Raw genomic sequence first — 22,333 nt, forward strand, 5'->3', positions numbered from 1 at the left:
CCGGGTTAACCAGGATGGTCTTGATCCCCTGACCTCGTGATCCGCCCGTCTCGGCCTCCCAAAGTGCTGGGATTACAGGCTTGAGCCACTGCGCCCGGCCAAAATCTGTGTTTTAATTAGAGGTGTATAAACCCCTTTCTTTCTACTTCAAATTGCATATTTTTGATAAAATCATAAATTGATTTTGCTCAATTCACAAAAACTGACTTTTTATAACTTCACATTGGATGAGTTGAGAGTTTCTTTTAATTTTTAGCTATAACAAACAGCGAGCAAACCTTTTGTGTTTTGGGGGAAATCCTGCTGCTGTTCACCAGGCAGAGCAAATAATTTGTCTGTTTATTACTTGATACAATCATTAATTCAGCTGGTATTTTAAAAGCATCTAACACATATCAGGTACTAAGTCCTTCAGTAGGAGGAACTGAAAGATGACTAGCTGACAGTGCCAGCTTGCAGGAAGCTCATGGTCTAGTCCAATGAGACAGACCTATAAACTGATCAATGTTCTAAAAATATCACTTAAAAAAAGCACCAAAGTAGAAGTCTGCATGAAATGCAATTGGGGACAAAGGAGGGAGTCATTGTTTGGGGCAGGATCAGGAAAGATGTCATAGAAGGGATCTTTAAGATGTGTCTTACACACCAGGTGGATATTTTGTTAGGTGACTGGGGAACTGGGAGGTGAACGTCCAGACAGATGAATCCACAGGGAAAGCAGAGCTATAAGGCAAGGAAAGGCAAGAACAGGGCTGTGCTGGTGCAGGGAGGCATTGGCAGAGCCAGATCACCATCATAAGGAACTTGGCTGTATCTCAGAGGCAGGAGCGCCATTGCATGGGTTCAAGAGAACATGTATTTCAGAAAGTTCACTCTATCAGCAATGCACAGCATGGATTTGAGGGAGGCCAGAGGGGAGGCAGGGAGGCCAGTTGGGAGGCTGCTGAAGTGTCCAGACTAGACATACTGAAGGTCTGTTCTGAAGCCCTGCTGGCCAGGATAAAAGCATGAGGGAGGATATAAGAGACTTGAGGAGAGAAGCTCTCCAGGACTTGATGACCAGTAGGAATGTGAGTGTAGGAGGGGGAGGTATTGGAAAGTTCATTCTTTATCATTCTGGTGAGGATGATTCAGTTCCTCTGGGCAGGGGGCTTGCTAACTCATTTGACCTTCAGAGGTTTTGTTGGTTGGTTTTTTGGTTTTTGTCTTGCTTTGCTCTGCTCTTAATAATGATCACCATATAGCTTAAGAATAAAAAAAGAAACTCCATACTTTATTACTTTGGCTACAAGTCATTTCCTCTGGGTCTAATTTATTAGGCAAAACTTTACCAGGAAATTGATTTCCAAGGAAGTGAAATCGTTCTTATGTGGAGTAAGGATGAGGGTGAAGATGTGGCCTGTGGGGTGAACTGTGAAGTCTTCAGGTCTCTGGGGGTAACTGGGTGCAGACTTGATTTCATGGGTTCTCCCCTCACCGCATCACCCCTCATCCTCATTTTGCTTTGCCTCTGTTTCCCTAGGCCCTGTTTGTCATCGTTGGCCTCTTGACAGGCTGCTATTTTTGCTGCTGCCTGTGCTGCTGCTGCAACTGCTGCTGTGGGCATTGCCGGCCCAAGTCATCAGTGCCAGAAGAGGACTTCTACGTGTCCCCAGAGGATCTGGAGGCACAGATCAAATCCGACATGGAAAAAGGTGGGGTACAATGAGAGCAGAGGTAGTGAGTGTCCATTCATAGGCCTGAGCAAGCACCAGGTCCCACAGAGACAGCTATCACTATAGTAGGAGAGCTCCCACAACCAAATGGTTGGAACCTCACAGACTGTCAGCTTTGGTACAGCTTCTGGGGAGAATGAAAAGACCGATACCTTTACCAGGCATAGAGAAAAGCAGTTCCTGATGCCATTAGAAAGAAAATCATGAAATATGCTGATGATGAAACAAAGGAAATACAATTCAGGTCTCATTACAAGTGAGTGAGCACTGGATTGGGGGAGGATTGGATGAAAATGCTCAGGGCAGGAGAACCAAGGTAGAAATTTTTTGCAGAAAAAGCATTTCAGCCAGTTCCTTTAGGATCCTCTTTGGAATAGAAGGAAGTGGGCATCAAAAAAAGTCACCAACCCTTGACTTTGCTTCTTTTTAATGACTTGATTATGAATTTGGGTGAACTAGGAGAGAGAAGTCCTTCTTTACCTGAAATGTAGCTTCTTTCAGGAGTAGCCTCAAACCAGCATCAAGGATGGGACTATTTGCTTTGCTAACCCACCTCCGTATGTCCATGTGTATGCATGACTGTGATGTAGTACTTGATTCTTCAAGTTCATTCTATCCAGAAATGAAAAAAATTTAAAGGTTTAACGAAAGATGAGAGCTCACGGATTCGCAGCACCAGGAATACTTTATGGCCTCTGGGCAATGCCTTTGTTTAAAGAAGCTGGGGTCAGACCTGCCATTGTCCCGCTCCACCTTACAGCCAAGATCCTCCTGTCATTCTCTCCCATTGTTCTCTCTCATAGTTATCCTGGAGTACAGACTTCATTACTGAATCCTCAAAAAAACCGAGATAGCCAAATAAAAGAATTACTTGATAATTCAGACAGTGGCCCATTTCTATCAGAACCGCTAAAATTAGGAACAGTTTACTTTTCTGGACTATATTGTACTCTGATTTTTTTGATCAAACTGAAGTGGAAATTCCAGGTCATCTAGCATCAGAGACCAGTTAAAGGCTTCCACACACGTTTTATTCCCTATGAAATGCAGTGCTAAGTAATATCCAGGTATTAACCACCCTGACTCTAGCTCAGAGGAAGGGGTCTTCAATTATGTGAATTGTGCAGACTCCCAGACTCTTTCAGGATTGGGAGCTCAGAGAGGACAGAAGGGGCTTTCTTGAAACCTGGGACCCCTTGCTGTGGGGACCTATAGGTGGCCAGTCCAGCAAACAGAGGTGGTGTTCTGACCATTTTTTATTACTGACCTTGACGCTAAATTGTGGGCCCATGGTGAAGCCGAATTATAACTCTCCTTTCCTTTATTTGAGATATAAAAGGACGAATTAATCTTTTAATGTGGGCATATACACCAAGAAGACCAAGCAAGCAGGATTACAAGTAAATGGGTTAAGGAGTAATGTATGCATGGAATATCTGCTTCTTCAGGAAAAGGTCCATGACGTTGACACAGCTTGCCTAAGAATGACAATCCTAGGGTCTGAATCCCATCTGTTCTTGTGAAGGAGAGAAACTGTTACAAGATTATGTCAGGGATTGCTAGCCCCATAGACCACAGGATCTCCCATAACATCCATCAACCCAGCCCAGTACTCAGTCACTGACAGAGGACCAGAAGGACAGCAAGATAGGGGAGTATCTTCAACATCCTCCACTGGGTCAACCTAACTGAACTTTTCCTTTACAGTGGGAAAACCAAACCTAGGTGAATTGAACTTAGATATCCCCAATCCAGTGTTTCACACTTCTCTGAACAACCTCAGTCTTTCCTGTTTAAAATTAGATAAAAACTCCACCAGGTCATTTCAGAAGACCTTCTTTGTGGAAGATTTCTTTTTTGGAACTGAAATCCATACTAGGTGCCAGATTCTACCCAGATTTCCTCCCTGCTGGGTGATTGGTGATGAATCTACATGTCTCTCACTGTGCTCAGCTCTGACACCCCAGAGCTACCAATTCCATCACAGAGGTCAGATCCTGGACAAAGTAAACCATGATCCTGTTTGACTATGTTATTAAGAATTCTTAACCAAAAGGAAAAGCTTTATCTGATTTCTAAATATTTAACAGCTCATATGCAGGGATCCAGATTTTGTGGGACTTGAAATTTACACAATTTGGGCAAACCTCTTTAAGAAAAAGAACACAAAATTAAATCTGAAAGTGAATATACATTTAGAATGAGAAAAAGAAATCACAACAAATTGCAAGGCTTAAATACTTAAGGATACCATAAATGTCACAAAATCTAGAAAAAGAGCAATTGTTTAATTAACTCTCTGGTACACCTCTGCAATACGCTTCCCCTGAGGTTTTGTGGCTACACATCCATTGATTGCTTCTTCATATTAATATAGCAATAATTTTGTAGTATTTTCTTTTTCGTGAGATGAAGTCTCTGTGTTGCCCAGGCTGGAGTGCAGTGAAAGATCTCGGCTCACTGCAACCTCTGCCTCCCGGGTTCAAGCATTCCTCCTGCCTCAGCCTCCTGAGTAGATGGGACTACAGGCATGTGCCACCACACCTGGCTAATTTTTTGTGTTTTTGGTAGAGATGGGGTTTCACCGTGTTAGCCAGAATGGTCTTGATCTCCTGACCTCGTGATCCTCCTGCCTTGGCCTCCCAAAGTGTTGGGATTACAGGCATGAGTCACCACGCCTGGCCATTTTATAATATTTTCTATGAAAAAAAAATAGAAAAATCTGCCTTTCCTCTAGCATGTTTGATCAAAAAGTTTTATTACTGGTAAATTAGAAAAGTTTATTTCAGCTTTATGACTCATTATTGATAATGTTGTCTACATTTTTAGGGATTGTTGTCAAATTCAGGAAAACACCTATATAATTTATTTCATATAGAAGATGTAAGATTTGGAGGAATTTTCCATAGAACACCTTTGATTTTGTACATGTCAAACCTTGTTGTCCTTACTCCATCTAATACTCCCAGCATCAGAGCCCAGTGGACACATTCACATTGTGTAACATCACCTCTGGTTTAGATTTTCATGTCCCCTCAGCAAGTGAATTGGCACAGTGAGCTGTAGGAGTCTACCTAAAGCCATTTCTGCACTCGTAGGGCTAACAGTAATTAACTACACACAGAGTTGCTGCAAACCACAAAAACATATCCCACTAAATTCAACTGAAACCTAACCCTAACTCTTTATCCCCTTAATCAAATCCCCCAAATGTCTACAGTTCCTCTGTTGCCATTCATCAGACAGAGAAATGTGACAGAAGGGAAGTCAAAGTGGAAAGAGAGATTTTTGTTGATTGTGGCCAAAATATCTTTCTTTTGCAAATTACAAAAAACATGAATACATCGTTAGGGCCCCAATAGGCCCTTGGAAGGCTGTGCACAGGTGAGGATCCTTGAGCTTAAGTTTTATTAACTGTGCAGTAAATCCAGCACTGTTCTTGGATCTACCCTTTCCTTTTAAGGAACTGTGTCTTATTTGCAGTTAGTTGTATTAGCTAGATTCACGTTTGTACTCCACTAACCCAGAGTTCAGGCTGGTTAAGAATGAAAATCAGACTTCATCTGAAGACTAAGCTTTCTGGACTGTGGTCCATTAAATGGACTGCACTTACATCCACTCTGCAAAAGAAGGGAACCCACTTAAGGTTCTTTAAGAAAATACACTTGAAGGAGTCTACTAGCCACTTAAGAATCAAGTGACTCAAGACAAAGAATAAACAGCATTCATCAAGGTTTGAATCCATTAGAAGGCACTGGTATGACATTAGGGATTTAAGAATCTTATTTTAGTGATTCTAAAACTTAATTTAAAAATGGCAAACTTTTTCTTACTTGGGGAATCCTTCATTCTTAGGTAGGGTTTAATCATAAAATCTTAGGATTTTAGACTTGGGAGGAATCTGAGGAATCAACCCTCACCTCTGCATGGCTTTTCCAGCCAGCTGCTCATTTGAAAGCTGCCTGTGGTGGGGAGGTTTAGGACTTTGTTTATAAGTAAGAGATGCCCATAAAAATTCAACCACCAAAGGAGGGCGTAGAGTCCACATTAACTCTACAGTCCACCCTCAGGCACCACTCAAGGATACCAAAACACAATTACATTTACACAATTTTTGTGTAAATTTTTTTTGTTTTACAAAAGTGTGGTATCCACATATTATTACACCCTTTTTCTGCTTCTTTGCAGAGGAAAATTTTGATGAAATCATATTTATCAGTTCTTTTTAAATTGATTGTGCTTTATTTTGGTGTTATGTCGAGAACTCAGACTACCTTTTTGTCATAAAGACTTTCTCCAATGTTTTCTAAAAGTTTTTGAGTTTTATGTTTAACATTTAGATCTATGACCCATTTTGAGTTAATTTTCATATAAGGTGTGAGGTTTAGGTCTAGACTCTTTTTTTTTTCTTGAATATGGAATCTAACTTTTCTAAGACCATTTGCTGAAAATGGTCTATGTATCCTCTACATGGCTTCTACTATGTATCCTTTGTTCATTGAATTGTCTTTCCCTCTTTGCTAAAAATCAGTTGGCCAGGGTCGGGCAGGGTGGCTCACATCTGTAATTCCAGCACTTTGGGAGGCTGAAGCTGGCAGATCGCTTGAGGCCAGGAGTTCAAGACCAGTCTGGCCAACACAGTGAAACCCTGTCTCTACTAAAAATACAATGATTAGCCAAGCATGGTGGCAGGTGCCTGTAATCCCAGCTAATCAGGAGGCTGAGGCACAAGAATTGCTTGAATCTGGGAGGCAGAGGTTGCAGTGAGCAGAGATTGAGCCACTGCACTCCAGCCTGGGCGACAGAGCAAGACTCTGTCTCAAAAAAAAAAAAAAAAAAAAAGGTCATATTTCTATGGATCTATTCCTGTATTCTCTAGTCCGTCCCATTGATCTATGTGTAGGAATCTACCTAAAGTCATTTCTACACTCGTAGGGCTAACAATAATTAACTACACACAGAGTTGCTGCAAACCACAAAAACATATCCCACTAAATTCAACTGAAACCTATCCCTAACTCTTTATCCCCTTAATCAAATCCCCAAAATGTCTACAGTTCTTCTGTTGCCACTCATCAGACAGAGAAATGTGACCTCATCAATTCCACACTGTCTTGCTATCTTGCAGCTTTAAAGTAAGCCGTAAAATCAGGTAATGTGATTCTTCCAACTTTATTTCTTTTTTCAAAATTGTTTTGGCTCTTCTAGTATCTTTGCTTTGCATATAAATTTTAGAATCAAGTTGTCTGTATCTACAGAAAAATCCTGCTGGGATTTTTATTGAAATTGCATTAAATTTGTAGATCAGCTTGGAAAGAATTGACATCTTTACTATGTTGAATATCTGTCACACAGTATGTATCTCTACTTACCCAGGTCTCATTTGATTTCTTTCATGAACATTTTGTAGCTTTCAGCATACAAAGCTAGTATGTCTTGTTAAATGAGTACCTAAGTATTTCATTTTGGAGAGAGCTATTGTAAGTGGCGTTGGTTTTAATTTTGTTTGCAGTTGTTCTGTGTTGCCTTTGTATCCCATGTCTTTGCTAAACTCATTTAACAGTTTGGATTTTTGTGAGTGTGTAAATTCCTTGGGATTTTCTATGCAGACAATTATATCATCTACAAATAGAAACAGTTTTATTTCTTCCATTCACATCCTTATTCCATTTGTTTCTTTTCCTTGCCTTGTTGCACTAAGATTTCTACCACTTAGTTTGCTGCTGTGCTGTTATTGTCTCAAAATTATTAATTTTTGAATAAGGTACCTCACATTTTCATTTTGAACTGGGTTTGGCAAGTTATATAGCCACTACTGAGGATATTTCCTCGTGTGGACTATAAATCGGGATTTCAAGTTTGATGACTTTTGCCAACAGAATTTTTCTTTGAAGGAACTATTAGCTAACTTTACATTTACATTTGAAAATCTACATTATATAAGGATGTTTAAAAGAACAGAGGAGCCAATCCTCACTGGCAAGGAAAAAGACAAAATGCCTCCAGAGCATAATACTCTGGTTTTAGGGAAGGAGAAAACAAATTAAGATGAGACAAGGTGGGATGGGGAAGACTAAGTGGAGTCAGGGCTTTATATTAATTACCCATCTAAATGCTATGTTACAGATTATTATACTGTACTTGGAGATTTGACCAGCATATGAAGATTACCACAGGAAATTAATTTTTCATACATGAGCACTGATTTTAAGGAAATATGGTTAGCAGTTCTTTCTTCTATTATTCTCCCCATCTTTTATCCAGAAATGTCAAGATGCAAAGTATCGTAAAACTACTATGGGGCAGTCTTTACTCCAGAATAAAAGTAATAGCTACTTAACACTTTGTCTTCTTCTATCTTACTGTATGAACAAATAAGAGAAAGGAACAGGGGTTAACTAGGGAAATACATTTATGATTTGAATTCAGTTACTGTAGCAGTCTGCTTTCACACTATTATAAAGATACAACCAGAGAATGGGTAATTTATAAGCAAAAGAGGTTTAATTGACTCACAGTTCTACATGGCTGAGGAGGCTGCAGGAAACTTACAATCATGGCAGAAAGTGAAGGAGAAGCAAGCACCTTCTTCACAAGGCAGCAGGTGAGAGAGAGAGAGTGAGCAAAGGGGAAGTGCCACACTTTTAAACCTTCAGATCTCATGAGAACTCACTCACTATCATGAGAACAGGATGAGGGACACCAGCCCCATAATCCAGTCACTTCCCACCAGGTCCCTCCCTTGACACATGAAAGTTAAAATTTGAGATAAAATTTGATAGGGACACAGAGCCAAACCATATCATTCTGCCCCTGCCCCCTCCAAAATCTCATGTCCTTTTCACATTTCAAAACAAATCATGCCTTCCCAACAGTCCCCCAAAGTCTTAACTAATTCCAGCATTAACTCAAAAGTCCAAGTCCAAAGTCTCATCTGAGACAAGGCAAGTCCCTTCTACCTATGAGCCTGTAAAAGCAAAAGCAAGTTAGTTACTTCCTAGATACAATGGAGGTACAGGCATTGGGTAAATGTTCCCAATCCAAATGGGAGAAACTGGTCAAAACAAAGGGACCACAGGCCCCAGACAAGTCTGAAACCTGGCTGGGCAGTCGTTAAATCTTAAAGCTCCAAAATCTCCTTTGATTTTATGTCTCATATCCAGGGCATGGTGATGCAAGAGGTGGGCTCCCACAGCCTTGGGCAGCTCTGTCCCTGTGGCTTTGCAGGGCTCTGCAGGGTACAGCCCTTGCAGCTGCTTTTCCTAGCTGGCATTGAGTACCTGTGGCTTTTCCAGGCTCTTGGTGCAAGCTATTGATGGATCTACCTTTCTGGGGTCTGGAGGATGGTGGCCTTCTTCTCACAGCTCCACTAGGCAGTGCCCCAGTGGGGACTGTGTGTGGGGGCTCCAAACCCATATTTCCCTTCTGCATTGCCCTAGCAGAGGCTCTCCATGAGGGCTTTACCCCTGCAGCAGACTTCTGCCTTGACATCCAGGCATTTCCATACATCCTCTGAAATCTAGGCAGAGGATCTCAAAGTTCAACTCTTGTGTTCTGCACACCAGCAGGCCCAATACCACGTAGAAGCCACCAAGGTTTGAGGCACCCTCTGAAGAGTACCTTGGCCCCTTTCATCCTCATCTGGAGCTGGAGTGGCTGGGATGCAGGGCATCAAGTCTTGAAGCTGCACAGAGCAGTGGGGCCCTAGACCTGGCCCAAGGAGCCATTTTTTTTTTCTCCTAGGCCTCCAGGCTTGTGATTGGAGGGCCTTCTGTGAAGGTCTGTACATGCCCTGGAGACAGTTTCCCCATGATCTTGGCTATTAACATTCAGTTTCTCGTTACTTACGTAAATTTCTGCAGCAGGCTTGAATTCCTCCCCAGAAAATGGATTTTTCTTTTCTATCATATAGTCAGGCTGCAAATTTTCCAAACCTTATGCTCTGCTTGCCTTTTAAACATAAATTCCAATTTCAAACCATCTCTTTGTGAACACGTATAACTGGCTTTCAGAATCAGCCAGATCACCTCTTGAATGCTTTGCTGCTTAGACATTTCTTCCACCAGATACCCTAAATCATCTCTCTCAAGTTCAAAGTTCCACAGATCTCTAGGACAGGGGCAAAATGCTGTCAGTCTCTTTGCTAAAGCATAGTATGAGTGACCTTTGCTTCAGTTCCCAACAAGTTCCTCATCTCTGTCTGAGATGACCTCAGCCTGGACTTCATTGTCCATATCACTATCAGCATTTTGGTCAAAGCCATTCAACAAGTATCTAGAAAGTTCCAAACTTTCCCACATCTTCCTGTCTTCTTCTGAGCCCTCCAAACTGTTCCAACCTCTGCCTGTTACCCAATCCCAAAGTCACTTCCATATTTTCAGGTTGTCTTTATAGCAGTACCCCACTCTGCCTGTACCAATTTTCTGTATTAGTCTGTTATAAAAATACCACTCTGCTATGAAAATACCACCTGAGACTGGGTAATTTATAAACAAAAGAGGTTTAATGGACCTCGCAGTTCTGCATGGCTGGGGAGGCCTCAGGAAATTTACAATCATGGAGGAAGGTGAAGGAGAAGCAAATACCTTCTTCACAAGGTGACAGGAGAGAGAGGAGTGAGTGAAAGGGAAGTGTCACACTTTTAACCCAATCAGATCTTGTGATAACTCACTGTCATGAGAACAGCTTGGGGGAAACCGTCTCCATGATCCAGTCACCTCCCTCGACACATAAGGATTCCTACTCAAAATGAGATTTGTGTGGTAACACAGAGCCAAACCATATCAGTGACCAAACACTACAAATTTCACTTTTAAGTACATGTTATAGGACATTATAACTATTTCTTAATTTATGAAAATCCAAATTTGAAATATCAAATCCTTTCTTAATTGTTGACTTATAAAAACTGTTAGAAATATTTCTCACCTGCCTTAAGAGAGTTTTAACAATTCTAATTATGTATCTAAGACTTTGTCTTGTGTATTTGTTATTGTGTGCATATTCAAACATGCCTACTCCTTGACTCTAGCTGAAGTCTAAGATACCTTTTGATGATATAAAATTGTACCAAACTCTGTTCAATAGTGGTGTTACAGTGTGGGATTTGGTAGCAAAGGGGATAGATTTGTTTGGGTTTTTATGTCCCTTTAAACTATATCAGAAAGTATAATCCAGCTTCTACCTTTAAGAAATAAATGGGGGAAAGTTCAAACAGTGGCATCTTCAGTATTCACTGGCAACTACAGAACTTATAAGTGGATTCCTATGTCTTTCTTAAAATAGAAATATACTCCCAATATACTCCCAAAATGGGACCCCAGGAACACAGAGGCATTCTGTTGTTCTTATGAATCAATCAAGATCAAATGGAAGATAGATAGTGTCTTGGGGGAACCCTTCCCCAGTTTTGTTGTCTTTGAAAATTTGAAACCTTAAAGGTAAAAGGTAATAGGTACCAACTTATTTCCCTTACTTTCATATGCTCACAAATTAGTTCTACTTTGTGAAATTTTGGGTGGTATGTTTAAAAAAAGCTCACTTAGACCCTATACTCCTCTAGCAGCTGAAAGCCACAATGAAATAGAATTCCACTATGAGGACCTTACAGACCATCTTGAGAGAGAGCCTTATTTCGTGGGACAATGTATCTGTATGTAGTATATGTGCTTGCATGCGTGTGTGTGTGTGTGTGTGTGTGTGTGTGTGTGTGTGTGTGACAGAGAGAGAGAGAGAGAGAGAGAGAAGGTATGGAGCAAGAGCCCAAATTGGAACCAGTTACCTCTGAACACCCTGACAAAGCAAACCCACAATATAAGAGCTAAATTCAGTTTGATTTTTCCAAGCTGAAGGCAGCAGAATGACCTCCAACCAAAATTTCCAGCTAAACCCTAAAAAAACAAAACAAAACAAAACAAAAACCCTAAACAAAACAAAACAAAAAACTGTGGAGCCATGATTGCCCCAACTTTTTTTAAAGGAGGGAGAATAAAAGAAAAAGAGTTTTATACTATTGACCTTGGATCTAAAAATGTGAGATTCAGTTCATAGAAAAATCTGTTGACTGCTTAACTGTTCTTGCCACTCACCTGGATAAAACCCAAATACATTCACAACCACAAAACCACTGAGATGAAGAGGCCATATGGCTTGTAATTAGACTCTCACTCTTGGCCAAGATATTGAGACATTTATTACATTTGCTATTTAATATTCATCACATCTTACTGCCCAGGGAAAAGGCACCAAAGAAGAGATTAAATTCATCCTTCCCCTTTTTGCCACTCCCCACATATCATGCTTCTTCCTACCCCTTTCCTTCAATCAAAAGGAATCAATTTCTAGAAATAATGCATGGAAAACAATGCTTGCAAGTCAAGAGTGCTGTGCTTCTTCTTTATACGGAAACAGCAAGAAAGTACCATCAAGGTCTTAGGCCAGAGCAGTAGGACAGGTTTGTCAGCTCTGAATGCTCCCCCAAAAAGCAGCTCAAAGTGAACCCAAGATTTCTTTGATTTTTGGCCATTAAGGTTCAGTGAGCAAACTTACTGGTCAGGTTTATTGAGATAGTCTTCGGACAGCAAACATTTACTGATCACTTAGCATTTGCCTGATGCTATACCAGGGCCTAGAGAAAGTAAAGACATAGTTCCTGGTACTTTGGACCTTACAAACTAGCAAGGGAGATGGGGAGACAAATATTAAATAAGTAATCACACAAAGAACTAGTTAATTTACAGGTACATAAGCCTGCCAAAGAAGAAGTACAGGGGCTGTGAAAGTGAGCACTTGGGGCCTCACCTGCATGCAGGTTGAGGACACTTTCCCAGGAAGTGACATTTAAAGCAGAAGACTTTAAGAAGGAGGAGGAGTTGAGGGGTAGGGGACTCTGGGGATGGTGCACTGTAGAAGGGACCAATCTTAGTACAAGCAAAGAACTATCACAGCCTCTCCCCATATTCTTATGGATAAGATGGTGAATAGTGCTTTGCATGCCAGGCAAGGCAGGTAGAGTCATATTGGGCTGTTCTATTGAATAGTTTTATCAGGTAATCGAATGAAGCAATAGTTTGCAATGACTATTTTTGCAAAGAAACCCAGACTGAGATATGCTTACACAAAGGTTCAAACCATCAAAATGAAACGTGATAAGTGGAAGTAGCTGGAATCCCCAACAGTTTGCTAGAGAAGTGCAAGAGTGGTAGGATTACCTAGGGAAGGGGGAAAAGGACTTGAGAGACTCCATGGAGAAAAATGCAAAAATATAGAGGGGAGGTAAAATATTATTCCGCCATAAAAAGCAATGAGGTAGTGATACATGTGGATGCTACAATGTGGATGAACCTGGGAAGATCATGCTAGACGGAAGAAGTCAAACACAAAAGGACAAACATTGTACGATTCAATTTATATTAAATATTCAGAATAGGTAAATCCAAAGAGGTAGAAAGTAGATTGGTGGTTGCCAGGGCCTGTGGCGCGGGACAAATAGGGAGCAACTGTTTAATGGGGACTGGGTTTCCTTTTGGGGAGATAAAAATGTTTTGCAATTAGACAAAGTGTGAGTCATACATTAGCTGTATTTGTACTCAATGCCACTGAAGTGTTCATTTTAAAGTGGTTGGTTTTAAGTTATGTGAATCTCATTTCAATCTTAAAAATATATAGTATGGGAGAGGGTAGGCCAAGATTTGACTAGAGAAAGAAACTGAACACCCTTCCTTCAGAAAAGGAGAATCCTTTGTTCTCTGCAAATTCATGCAGCACAGCGAGTGGAGGATATCACAGGCCTAAGGAAGGCATTAAAATTCCCGAAAAGGGACAGCAAAAAGGTGACTCAGCCTTTTACGCCAGCTAACCTTTTACGCCAGCTAACTTGAGGGCAGTCCACCCCAGGGACTAAGACGGAGGGCTGTGGAGTCAGACAATCCTGGCTCAGGCCTCAGCTCCCTAGTTACTGGTTGAGGTTCTGGGGATAATTTACCTAACTCCTTTATCTGTTATTGTTTTTCTCAAATATTAAATAGATACAAATAAATATGACCTGGGTTTCTACCTCAGAAAAAGAATGTTACCATCACCTTTAGAGCTCCTTGTTTGCTCTTCAGACGTAATGATCTTAAATCATGTGTGACCAGTTCTTACTATTCTTTTTAGTATTACAACTTTATTTATAATCCTAATGGCATACTGCTTGGTTTTCCCTATTTTTGAACTTCAAGTGAATAGATTTACATGCAATAATTATCTTTCTTCAACTTTCTTTATTTTTACTGTGTAATATTTCTTTTTTTAAAAAATAGTTTCAACTTTTATTTTAGATTCGGGGGTACATGTGCAGGGTTGTTACATGGTATATTGTGTGACGCTGAAGTGTGGGGTACAGATCCCATCACCCAGGTAGTGAGCATAGTACCCAATAGTTAGTTTTTTAACACATGCCCCCTTCTCCCCTCCCCACTCTAGCAGCCCACAGTGTCTGTTATTCCCATTTTATGTCTATGTATGCTCCATTCAGCGTTGTCCTTCTGAGATTCATTCACATTATGGCTGTCATTCATGTATTTTCACTGTTGTATAATATTTTGGGTGGCCATCCCATAATTTACTTATCCATTCTACTGCTAATGGACATTTGAGTACCATCCACTTTTTGACATTACAAACGGTGCTGTTATGAATGTTCTTGCATGTATTTTCTGGTGCATGAATGCTAGAGTTTTTCTCGGTATATGTATACAGAGGATGTAATTTTTCAGTCAAAGGATACACACTTATATAACTCATTAGGTAACACTGAGCAGTCCTGCAAAATCATTGCACTAATTTACATTCCCACTAACAGTTAACGAGAGTTCCTGTTGCCCTACACCCTTGCCTACATTTGACATCCCCAGATGGTAAATGTGTGACAATCTTATAGGTGGGAAACGGTGTGCCATTGTGGTTCTAGTTTTTATCTCCTTGATTAAAGTTGACATCTTTTCATATGTTCATTGTTCATTGGGGTTTCCCCTTCTATGAAATGCCCATTCAGATCTTTTGCAGGTTTTAAGATTGTATCATCTGCCTTTTCCTTACTGATTTTTAAAATATTCTGGATATTGATTCTTCATTGATTATGTTTATTTAGAACATATTCTCCCAGTTTGTGACTTGGTGTTTTACTCTTTATGGCATCTTTTGATGAATCAAAGTTATTGATTTTAATGTTGAAAAGTGAAAAATCTTTGCCTTTATGTTTAGTGATTTTTGTGTTTTGATTAAGAATTCCTGTACTAACTCAAACATATAAAGATATTCTCTGATATAGATTTTCAAAGTTTTATAGTTTTGCCTTTTCACATATACGAGTTTAATCACCTGGAATTGATTTTTTACATGTGGTATGATGTGGGACTCCAATTTCATTTTTTTTCCAGATAGAAAACAAATTGTTTCAGCACACTGATTTCTAATTTTGGTTTTGATAAACATTAAGTTTCAATAGATATATGGAGCAGTTTCTGGGCTTTCTGTTCTAGTCCATTGGTGATTTTGTTTATTTTATGCAATACCAAGCCCACTTATAATAATCCCTAATATCTGTTTAAGCAAGTCCTTCTCCTTTGTACTTCAGGAGAGTCACATATCCTTAGTATTTTGCTTTCTTATATAAATCTCAAAATCAGGTTTTTGTCAAGTTCTTTAACAAGAATTCCCTAAGCAAAACTTTTTAGGATCTTGGTTAGAATTACAGTGAATCTACAGATCCACAGGTACAATTGACACCTTTAAGAATTTGAGTCTTTTAATAAGTGACATGGTATATTTCACCATTTATTGGCTTTCACTAAGGATGTATTTTCCATATCTTTAGTTATATTTATTTTTGAATACTTTACCATTTTTCTTACTATCAATCAATTATATATGTATTTTTCTACTTGCTTTTTGGCATATAGAAATGTACTTTTAAAAACATTGATTTTTGAATCCAAGAAACTAGCTAAACTCTCTTGCTAATTTTAATTATTTACCTGTAGATTCTTTAGGCTTTCTACATAACTGTTTGTCTCATCTGTGAGTACTGACAGTTTTGATTCTTCGTTTCCATCTCTTATCATTTTTTCTTTATTTTTTAAACCATACCAAGTATGTGAACCCAGTTTTTTCTCTTGCCTTTCTGTGTTTGCCAAGACTACTAGTAAAATGTTGAAGAGAAGGTACTTTCAGGGTTGCATCATAATTAGTAAGTTTGCTATAGGTTTTTGATCGGGTTAAGAAAATTGTCTTCTATTCATATTTTGTTAGAACTTCATATTTGATTGTGGATTAAAATTTTATCAAATATTTTTTCTTCATCAACTGAGATGGTCCTGATTTTTCTCCTTTGATCTGTTAATGTGATGAATTATATGAATTGGTTTTCCAATATTAAAGCAACCTTCTACTCCTTAGATAATTAAACTCAGTGTAGTCTTCATGTATTAACTATTTTATTATTTGATGAAATGAGCAGTCAATATTTTGTTTGAGATGTTTGTGACAATGTTAATGAGTGAGAGTGATCTATAATTTCCCTTCCTCAAACTTTCCCTACTGTATTTTGCATCGAGATTATGCCTCATGAAATAAATTGCAAAGTATTCCTTTGTTTTTTACTTCTCTTGGAGAGTTTGTGTAATACTAGGATTCTTTCTACAGGATTTTGAAGACCTTTCTGGGCTAGCGTGTAACTGTGCAAATTTTAAACTATTGATTTAATTTATTTAATGTTTATAGACCAGTTAGATTTCCCTTCTTTTTTATTTACAAAAAGAAAAAATGGTTTCTTCAAGATTTCCTCTTATCCTTTACACATCTATAGTATCTGCATGATTATTCTATTTTTTATTCTTTACATTGGTCATTTCTGCTTTCTCTCTGTTTTTTTTTTTAACCATTCTCACCAGATGTCTTACAATCTTATCAGTCTTCTCAAATAAACAACTTTTGGTTTTGTTGATTGGTTCTACTTAATTTCTTTCTTCCTTATTTCTCAGTTTATTTTGTTCATTTTCTAACTTCCTTTTATGCTTCTTAATTTTTGGCCCTTCCTCTGTTCTTACATTAAAAATTTCAGACTATAAATTTTAAATTTTCCTATAAGTTATACTTCAGTTTCTCACACACACACACACACACACACTCACACACACATACACACACACACACAGACGTTCTTATATTCTCATCATCTGAGTTCTAAATATTTTCTGATTTCTATTATGATTTTTTTTCTTTAATCTGTAAGCTAGGCCTATGTATATCTTAATTTTCAATCTTGGGATTTCGAGGTTACTTGTTGTTTGTATCTAACTTGACTGCTCTGTGATCAGAAAATGTCAACACTATGATACCAGTGCTTTGAAATGTCTTAGGATTTGCTGTACAGCCTGGAACTTAGCCAATTTTTATAAATGTTCCACATTGCTTCAAAACAACACATTCTGCATTTGTTAGGTTCATTGTTCCATATATGTCTATTGCATAAAGCTAATTTATTGTATATATTAGTTTGCTAAGGCAGCCATAACAAACTACTACAGACTGGGGCTTTAAACAACAGAAATTTATTCTCTCAAAGTTCTGGAGGTCAGAAGTCAGAGATCAAGGTAGCAGGGTTGGTTTCTTCTGAGACCCCTCTTCTTGTTTGGTAGCTGTTCATCTCCCTGTGATTTCACATGGTGTTTCCTCGGTGTCCAAATCTCTTCTTATAAGGACACCAGTCCTATTGGATTAGGGCCCACTCTAGTGACCTCCTTCTAATTTAATTACCTCTTTAAAGACCCTATCTCCAAATATGATCACATTGTAAGGTACTAGGAATTAGGACTTCAACATACGAATTTTGGGGGAGACACAATTCAGTCCACGACATAGTCCTTTTCAAATTCTATATAAGATTTCCTTCCTTGATTTCATGAGTTAGGTGCTGAAAGCAGTCAAATTTTCCACTGTGATGATGAAGTCTTCTGTTCCTCTATAAAGTTCTCTTGATTTTTGATTTATGATTTTGATTTTGAGGTTATGTTATTAGTGTATATAAGTTTAGAATATTTACAGCTACTTGGTGAACTAAACATTTTATTATTATGGAGTTACTTCTAGCTCCAGAAATGCTTTTGCCTTATATTTTATTTTGTCTGTTAAAATATACTTACATTAGCTTTCTTCCCATCAGTGTTTGTGTGGTAAATATGCTTTCATCATTTTACTCTCTACTTTTATCCTTATTTTTTAATGCAGCTTGGGTTTTTAAAATTCGGTCTGACACTATTTTTCTTTTAAATAGAGTATTATATCCATTGGTATTTATTACCATCAATATAATGTACTTTGATCTTTTTCTATTACCCTACTTTTTGTGAGAGACAATATAGAAATAGTCTTGAAGGGAACAGACCTCTGAGAAACACTGCCTTGATTTGAATATCAGCTCTATTACTTCCTACCCATGTAAAGTTGGCCTAGTTACACAGTCTGTGCCCCCGTTTTCTCATTTGTAAAATGGTTATAATAACAACCCTACCTCATAGCATCATTATAACTTTGAGTGAATTAATATACATAAAGTGCTAAGAACACTGCTGGATACAAAATAAGATATATACATATACCTAATTTTTGGTAATTTTTTATCATTTTATTTATCACTTTAAGTTGACATGTTTTTCTATTTCTTTTTTTTTTTTTCTTTTAAATTGTCAGAGTGTCTTTTCTTATTTAATTTCCTTCTGTCCTCTGATTTGGAAATTATATTCTCTTTTCTGTTCTTTTGGAATTACCCTGAAAATTTATCAAACATACTTAATTTGTCAAAATTTAAAGCCAATTCTTATCTTTACCCTCCTCTTGAACAATACGAGAATTTTGTAACACTTTAACCCTGATCAACCTCTTTCTGACTTATACATTACTTTCATATTTTAGATTTTTCTCAATTTTAAGCCTCATACATTTTTATTACTGTTTTATATTCAATAATTATTTGGTTTTACCGACATATTTACCGTTTTTTAAAATTTTTTTCACACCTCAATTATTTAATCTGATAACTGTTTCTGCCTGAATTATATCTTTTAAATTGAGTCTGCAGTTAGAAAAATTTGTTTTTTACTGTCTGAAAATATCTTTATCATGCTCTTTTAAAAAAGAAATGTAACTTATTAAGAGAGTTTGTCAATAAATATAGATTGATGTCTTCTTTCAGTATATTGGAGACATAGTTTCATAGTTTTTTTAGCTCCACAGTTTTATCTTCCATATTTGCTATTGACAAGTAAGATTGCTTTTAAAATCCTTGTCTTTTTTTTTTCAGACGGAGTTTCGCTCTTGTTGCCTAAGCTAGAGTGCAGTGGCACAATCTTGACTCACTGCAACCACTGCCTCCCAGGTTCAAGTGATTCTCCTGCATCAGCCTCCCGAGTGGCTGGGATTACAGGCGCCTGCTGTCATGCCTGGCTAATTTTTTTTTTTTTTTTTTATTTTTTTAGAGATAGGGTTTCACTACATTAGCCAGGCTGGTTTCAAAGTCCTGACCTTAGGTAATCTGCCTGCGTTGGCCTCCCCAAGTGCTGGGAATGCAGGCGTGAGGCACCGCACCCGGCCCAAAATCCTTGTCTTTTGTTCTTCAATGTGACTAAGATGTTTTAAAGATGGGTTTCTCTCTCTCTCTTTTTTTTTTTTAGACAGAGTATCACTCTGTCACCAGGCTGGAGTGCAGCGGCACAATCTCAGCTCACTGCAACCTCTGCCTCCCAAGTTCAAGTGATTCTCCTTGCCTCAGCCTCCTGAGTAGCTGGGACTACAGGTGTGCGCCACCACACCCAGCTAATTTTTGGATTTTTAGTACAGATGGAGTTTCACCATGTTAGCCAGGAAGGTCATCTCCTGACCTCATGATCTGACTGCTTCAGCCTCCAAAAGTGCTGGAATTACAACAGTGAACCACTGTGCTCTTTAATTTATCCTGGCTGGTTCTATGGATTGGTGTATTTCATCAATTCTAGAATAGTCTCAGCCATCAAATCTTCAAATATTGTGTCTCCTTTTTTTTATTTCTTTCTGAAAGTTATGTTAGATATGTTAGACCTTACAATTCTTTCCATCATGTCCTTTAACCTCTTTTATATTTTCTCTTTGTCTCTGTTAAATTTTAGATAATCTCTTCCAATCTGTTTTCTACTTCACTAATTCTTTATTTAGCTGTTAAGCCAATTCATGAAGGTTTTTTCCATGTTTTAATCTCCAGAAATTCTCTTTTAAATTTTAAGATCTATTATTTTATTTAATTTAATTACTTCTAAAATGTAATTATTTTGTATTCTGTATCTGATAAATGCAGTTCTTGAAGTCTTTCTGGGTCTGATTTGGCCTTCTGCTGTTTATACTGGATCTTAGTATGCATTGTTTCTATATGTAATCACTCTCTCTCTGTCTCTCTCTCTGTCTCTCCCTCTCTCATTCTCTCTCTCCCTCTTTGTCTCACACACACACACATCTATATCTCTACCTCTAATTGTTTTTACTATGAGCTCATGTTTCTTGCAATTTTCTGATGATATTTTGAGGCCTAGGTTGGAGGTGAGGTCATTCACTTTTGCTAAGTGCCTGAGAGCACATCTTGCACTGGACCTCTTTAAACTAAATTATCATCTTGAGGTTTCTTAGAACACAGAGGTTTTGAAAACTTGGTCGGCCAACTTGTGTATTCATTGGCTTGCCATTAAACATTTTTAGGGCAGCTCTCTCAACTTAGCACCCAAATTAAAGGCTAACAAATCTCTCTGTAGATTTAGGAGTAGATTTAGTGATTTTAGAGACAGCATAACCATTTTGGGCACTAGCTTTATCTGAGGAGATTTCTATTAGACTCTCCCTCTAAGCAAACTCCCAGTTTTGACTGCTGTCCCAAGAAGGGCCAGTCATCCAATTGTACACTACTTAATGCCAGGCTGCATCTTTCATATAAACTATACCTTCCCTGTAGATATACATTGTAGTCTATATGAAAGGTGCCCTTTGATAATGTTCAGTTTCCAATCTTCACCACTATATGTGATGGTTCTATCTGTATCCCCACAAGATGGTGAAAACTAAAGTTCAAGTTCACCAGGTTCAGCAAGTGACAGCTGGGTTTGGTGCTTTGGTTTTATAATTCCATAACTGACAAAACTTGAATAAAGAGTAAAGACAGTGCCTCCTCCTTTTTGAAGTCCTTAAAATGGTAGATATATTGATATCTTATGAATTGAGTTGATTTGCCAGTCATGATTTCAACAAAAATACCTATCACTTGCTTCATTAAAAGAACTGTAACATGATGAAAGTGTTTATTGCTTTGCTTTGTTTATTTTTAGATGTGGACTTTCCAGTTTTTCTCCAGCCTACAAATGCAAATGAGAAAACACAGCTAATCAAAGAAGGATCTCGAAGTTATTGCACAGACTCTTGATATTGAGCCCTCTGAGAGTCCACAGTCCCTCCTCTCAGTTCAGTCTTGTTTCCAGATGGTAGTAGGGGAGCGTGTGGGGCATAAAGTGCTGTGAACTTTTCCATCTTGGTATTTTATTTTTGGGTTAGGAAAACATGATTGCTATATAATTTTCTCAGTTTGCAGACTTTCTCTCTGAGTAGAATTTCTTATGAAACACATTCAATTTGGGTGAATAAAGGCCTGAAGAGTTATTTTATGCTCCTTGCCTGATGTAGGACAGTGGAATTGTACAGCCTTTATGAACCTGCCCTTTATGTGAGGCAGATCTGATTCCTAACTGACCAAAGTAATATTCCAGAACAGAAGTCACTTTTCTTCCATGTAGCACAATATTCATATCTACCACAAACATCATCATCAAAATATATGAGAACCCATAAAGAGTTTTTGGGTGTGGAGCCTCTTCCATGTCAATATTCAATAAAGTTATAGAAATGTTTCAAGAGCCAGAAAAGGATGATTAGATTTCTTAAAAATCACATTTTTAAGGTATATTTTTGGAACATTAAAAATTGGCATTTACTGAAAACTGGCAAGTAAAACCAGGAAGAAACAGGTTTTGTGTGTACTTTTAGATCGGCTTAAAAACAAAACAAAACAAAACTTCAACCTGGTTATATGTTGTAAGTGAACCAGAAAATCATTCTGAGACTGAACCAGCCCCATCAGCATGTTGATCATTTTCTAGTAAAATAATTTTTGTATAACTGGCTCAGATTAGCCAAACTAAGGAAAAACAAAACAAAACAAAACAAACAAACAAAAAAAAACACATGAAGGGATAGAACTCTAAACTCTAGAGCCTAAATTTACACCAAAACGCATATCACCTCATTTTTGTTAAAATTACTTGCCTTGACAGAAATTGCTCGGCTCTGTACATGTTACACAATTTAAGCCCAGAGGTCATCTCTGCATCTGCTTGTTTGATTCTTACATTTATTATGTGGTAGAAACCATGTGCTGTTTCTAAAATACTACGGCAGAAAAAGTGTTTGTTTTTCTAGGTCTTTCTTACTTCTTTACATAATATTGCATTTTCAAGATCTTGTTATGTTTTTCTATAATATTGTATAAAATGCCTTCATCTTTTTTCTTG

General features: G+C 38.1%; 1 protein-coding gene across 2 annotated transcripts in view; it reads left to right on the top strand.

Moving 5' to 3' along the window:
* Window positions 1-21,681, top strand: part of DNAJC5B (DnaJ (Hsp40) homolog, subfamily C, member 5 beta) — an 81,158-nt gene extending 59,477 nt beyond the window's left edge. The window contains exons 5-6 of one of the 2 annotated variants that reach the window (XM_012000208.1): window positions 1,523-1,694; window positions 21,098-21,681. In XM_012000208.1, the coding sequence (XP_011855598.1) occupies window positions 1,523-1,694; window positions 21,098-21,192 (267 nt within the window). In that variant the 3' untranslated portion in view covers window positions 21,193-21,681. The remainder of the gene's footprint in view (window positions 1-1,522; window positions 1,695-21,097) is intronic. The other variant, XM_012000209.1, reaches the window with a different exon arrangement.
* Window positions 21,682-22,333: the final 652 nt, after the last annotated feature.

Source organism: Mandrillus leucophaeus, unplaced genomic scaffold (genome assembly GCF_000951045.1).
Source record: "Mandrillus leucophaeus isolate KB7577 unplaced genomic scaffold, Mleu.le_1.0 Scaffold621, whole genome shotgun sequence".
NCBI classification, from domain to species: domain Eukaryota; kingdom Metazoa; phylum Chordata; class Mammalia; order Primates; family Cercopithecidae; genus Mandrillus; species Mandrillus leucophaeus.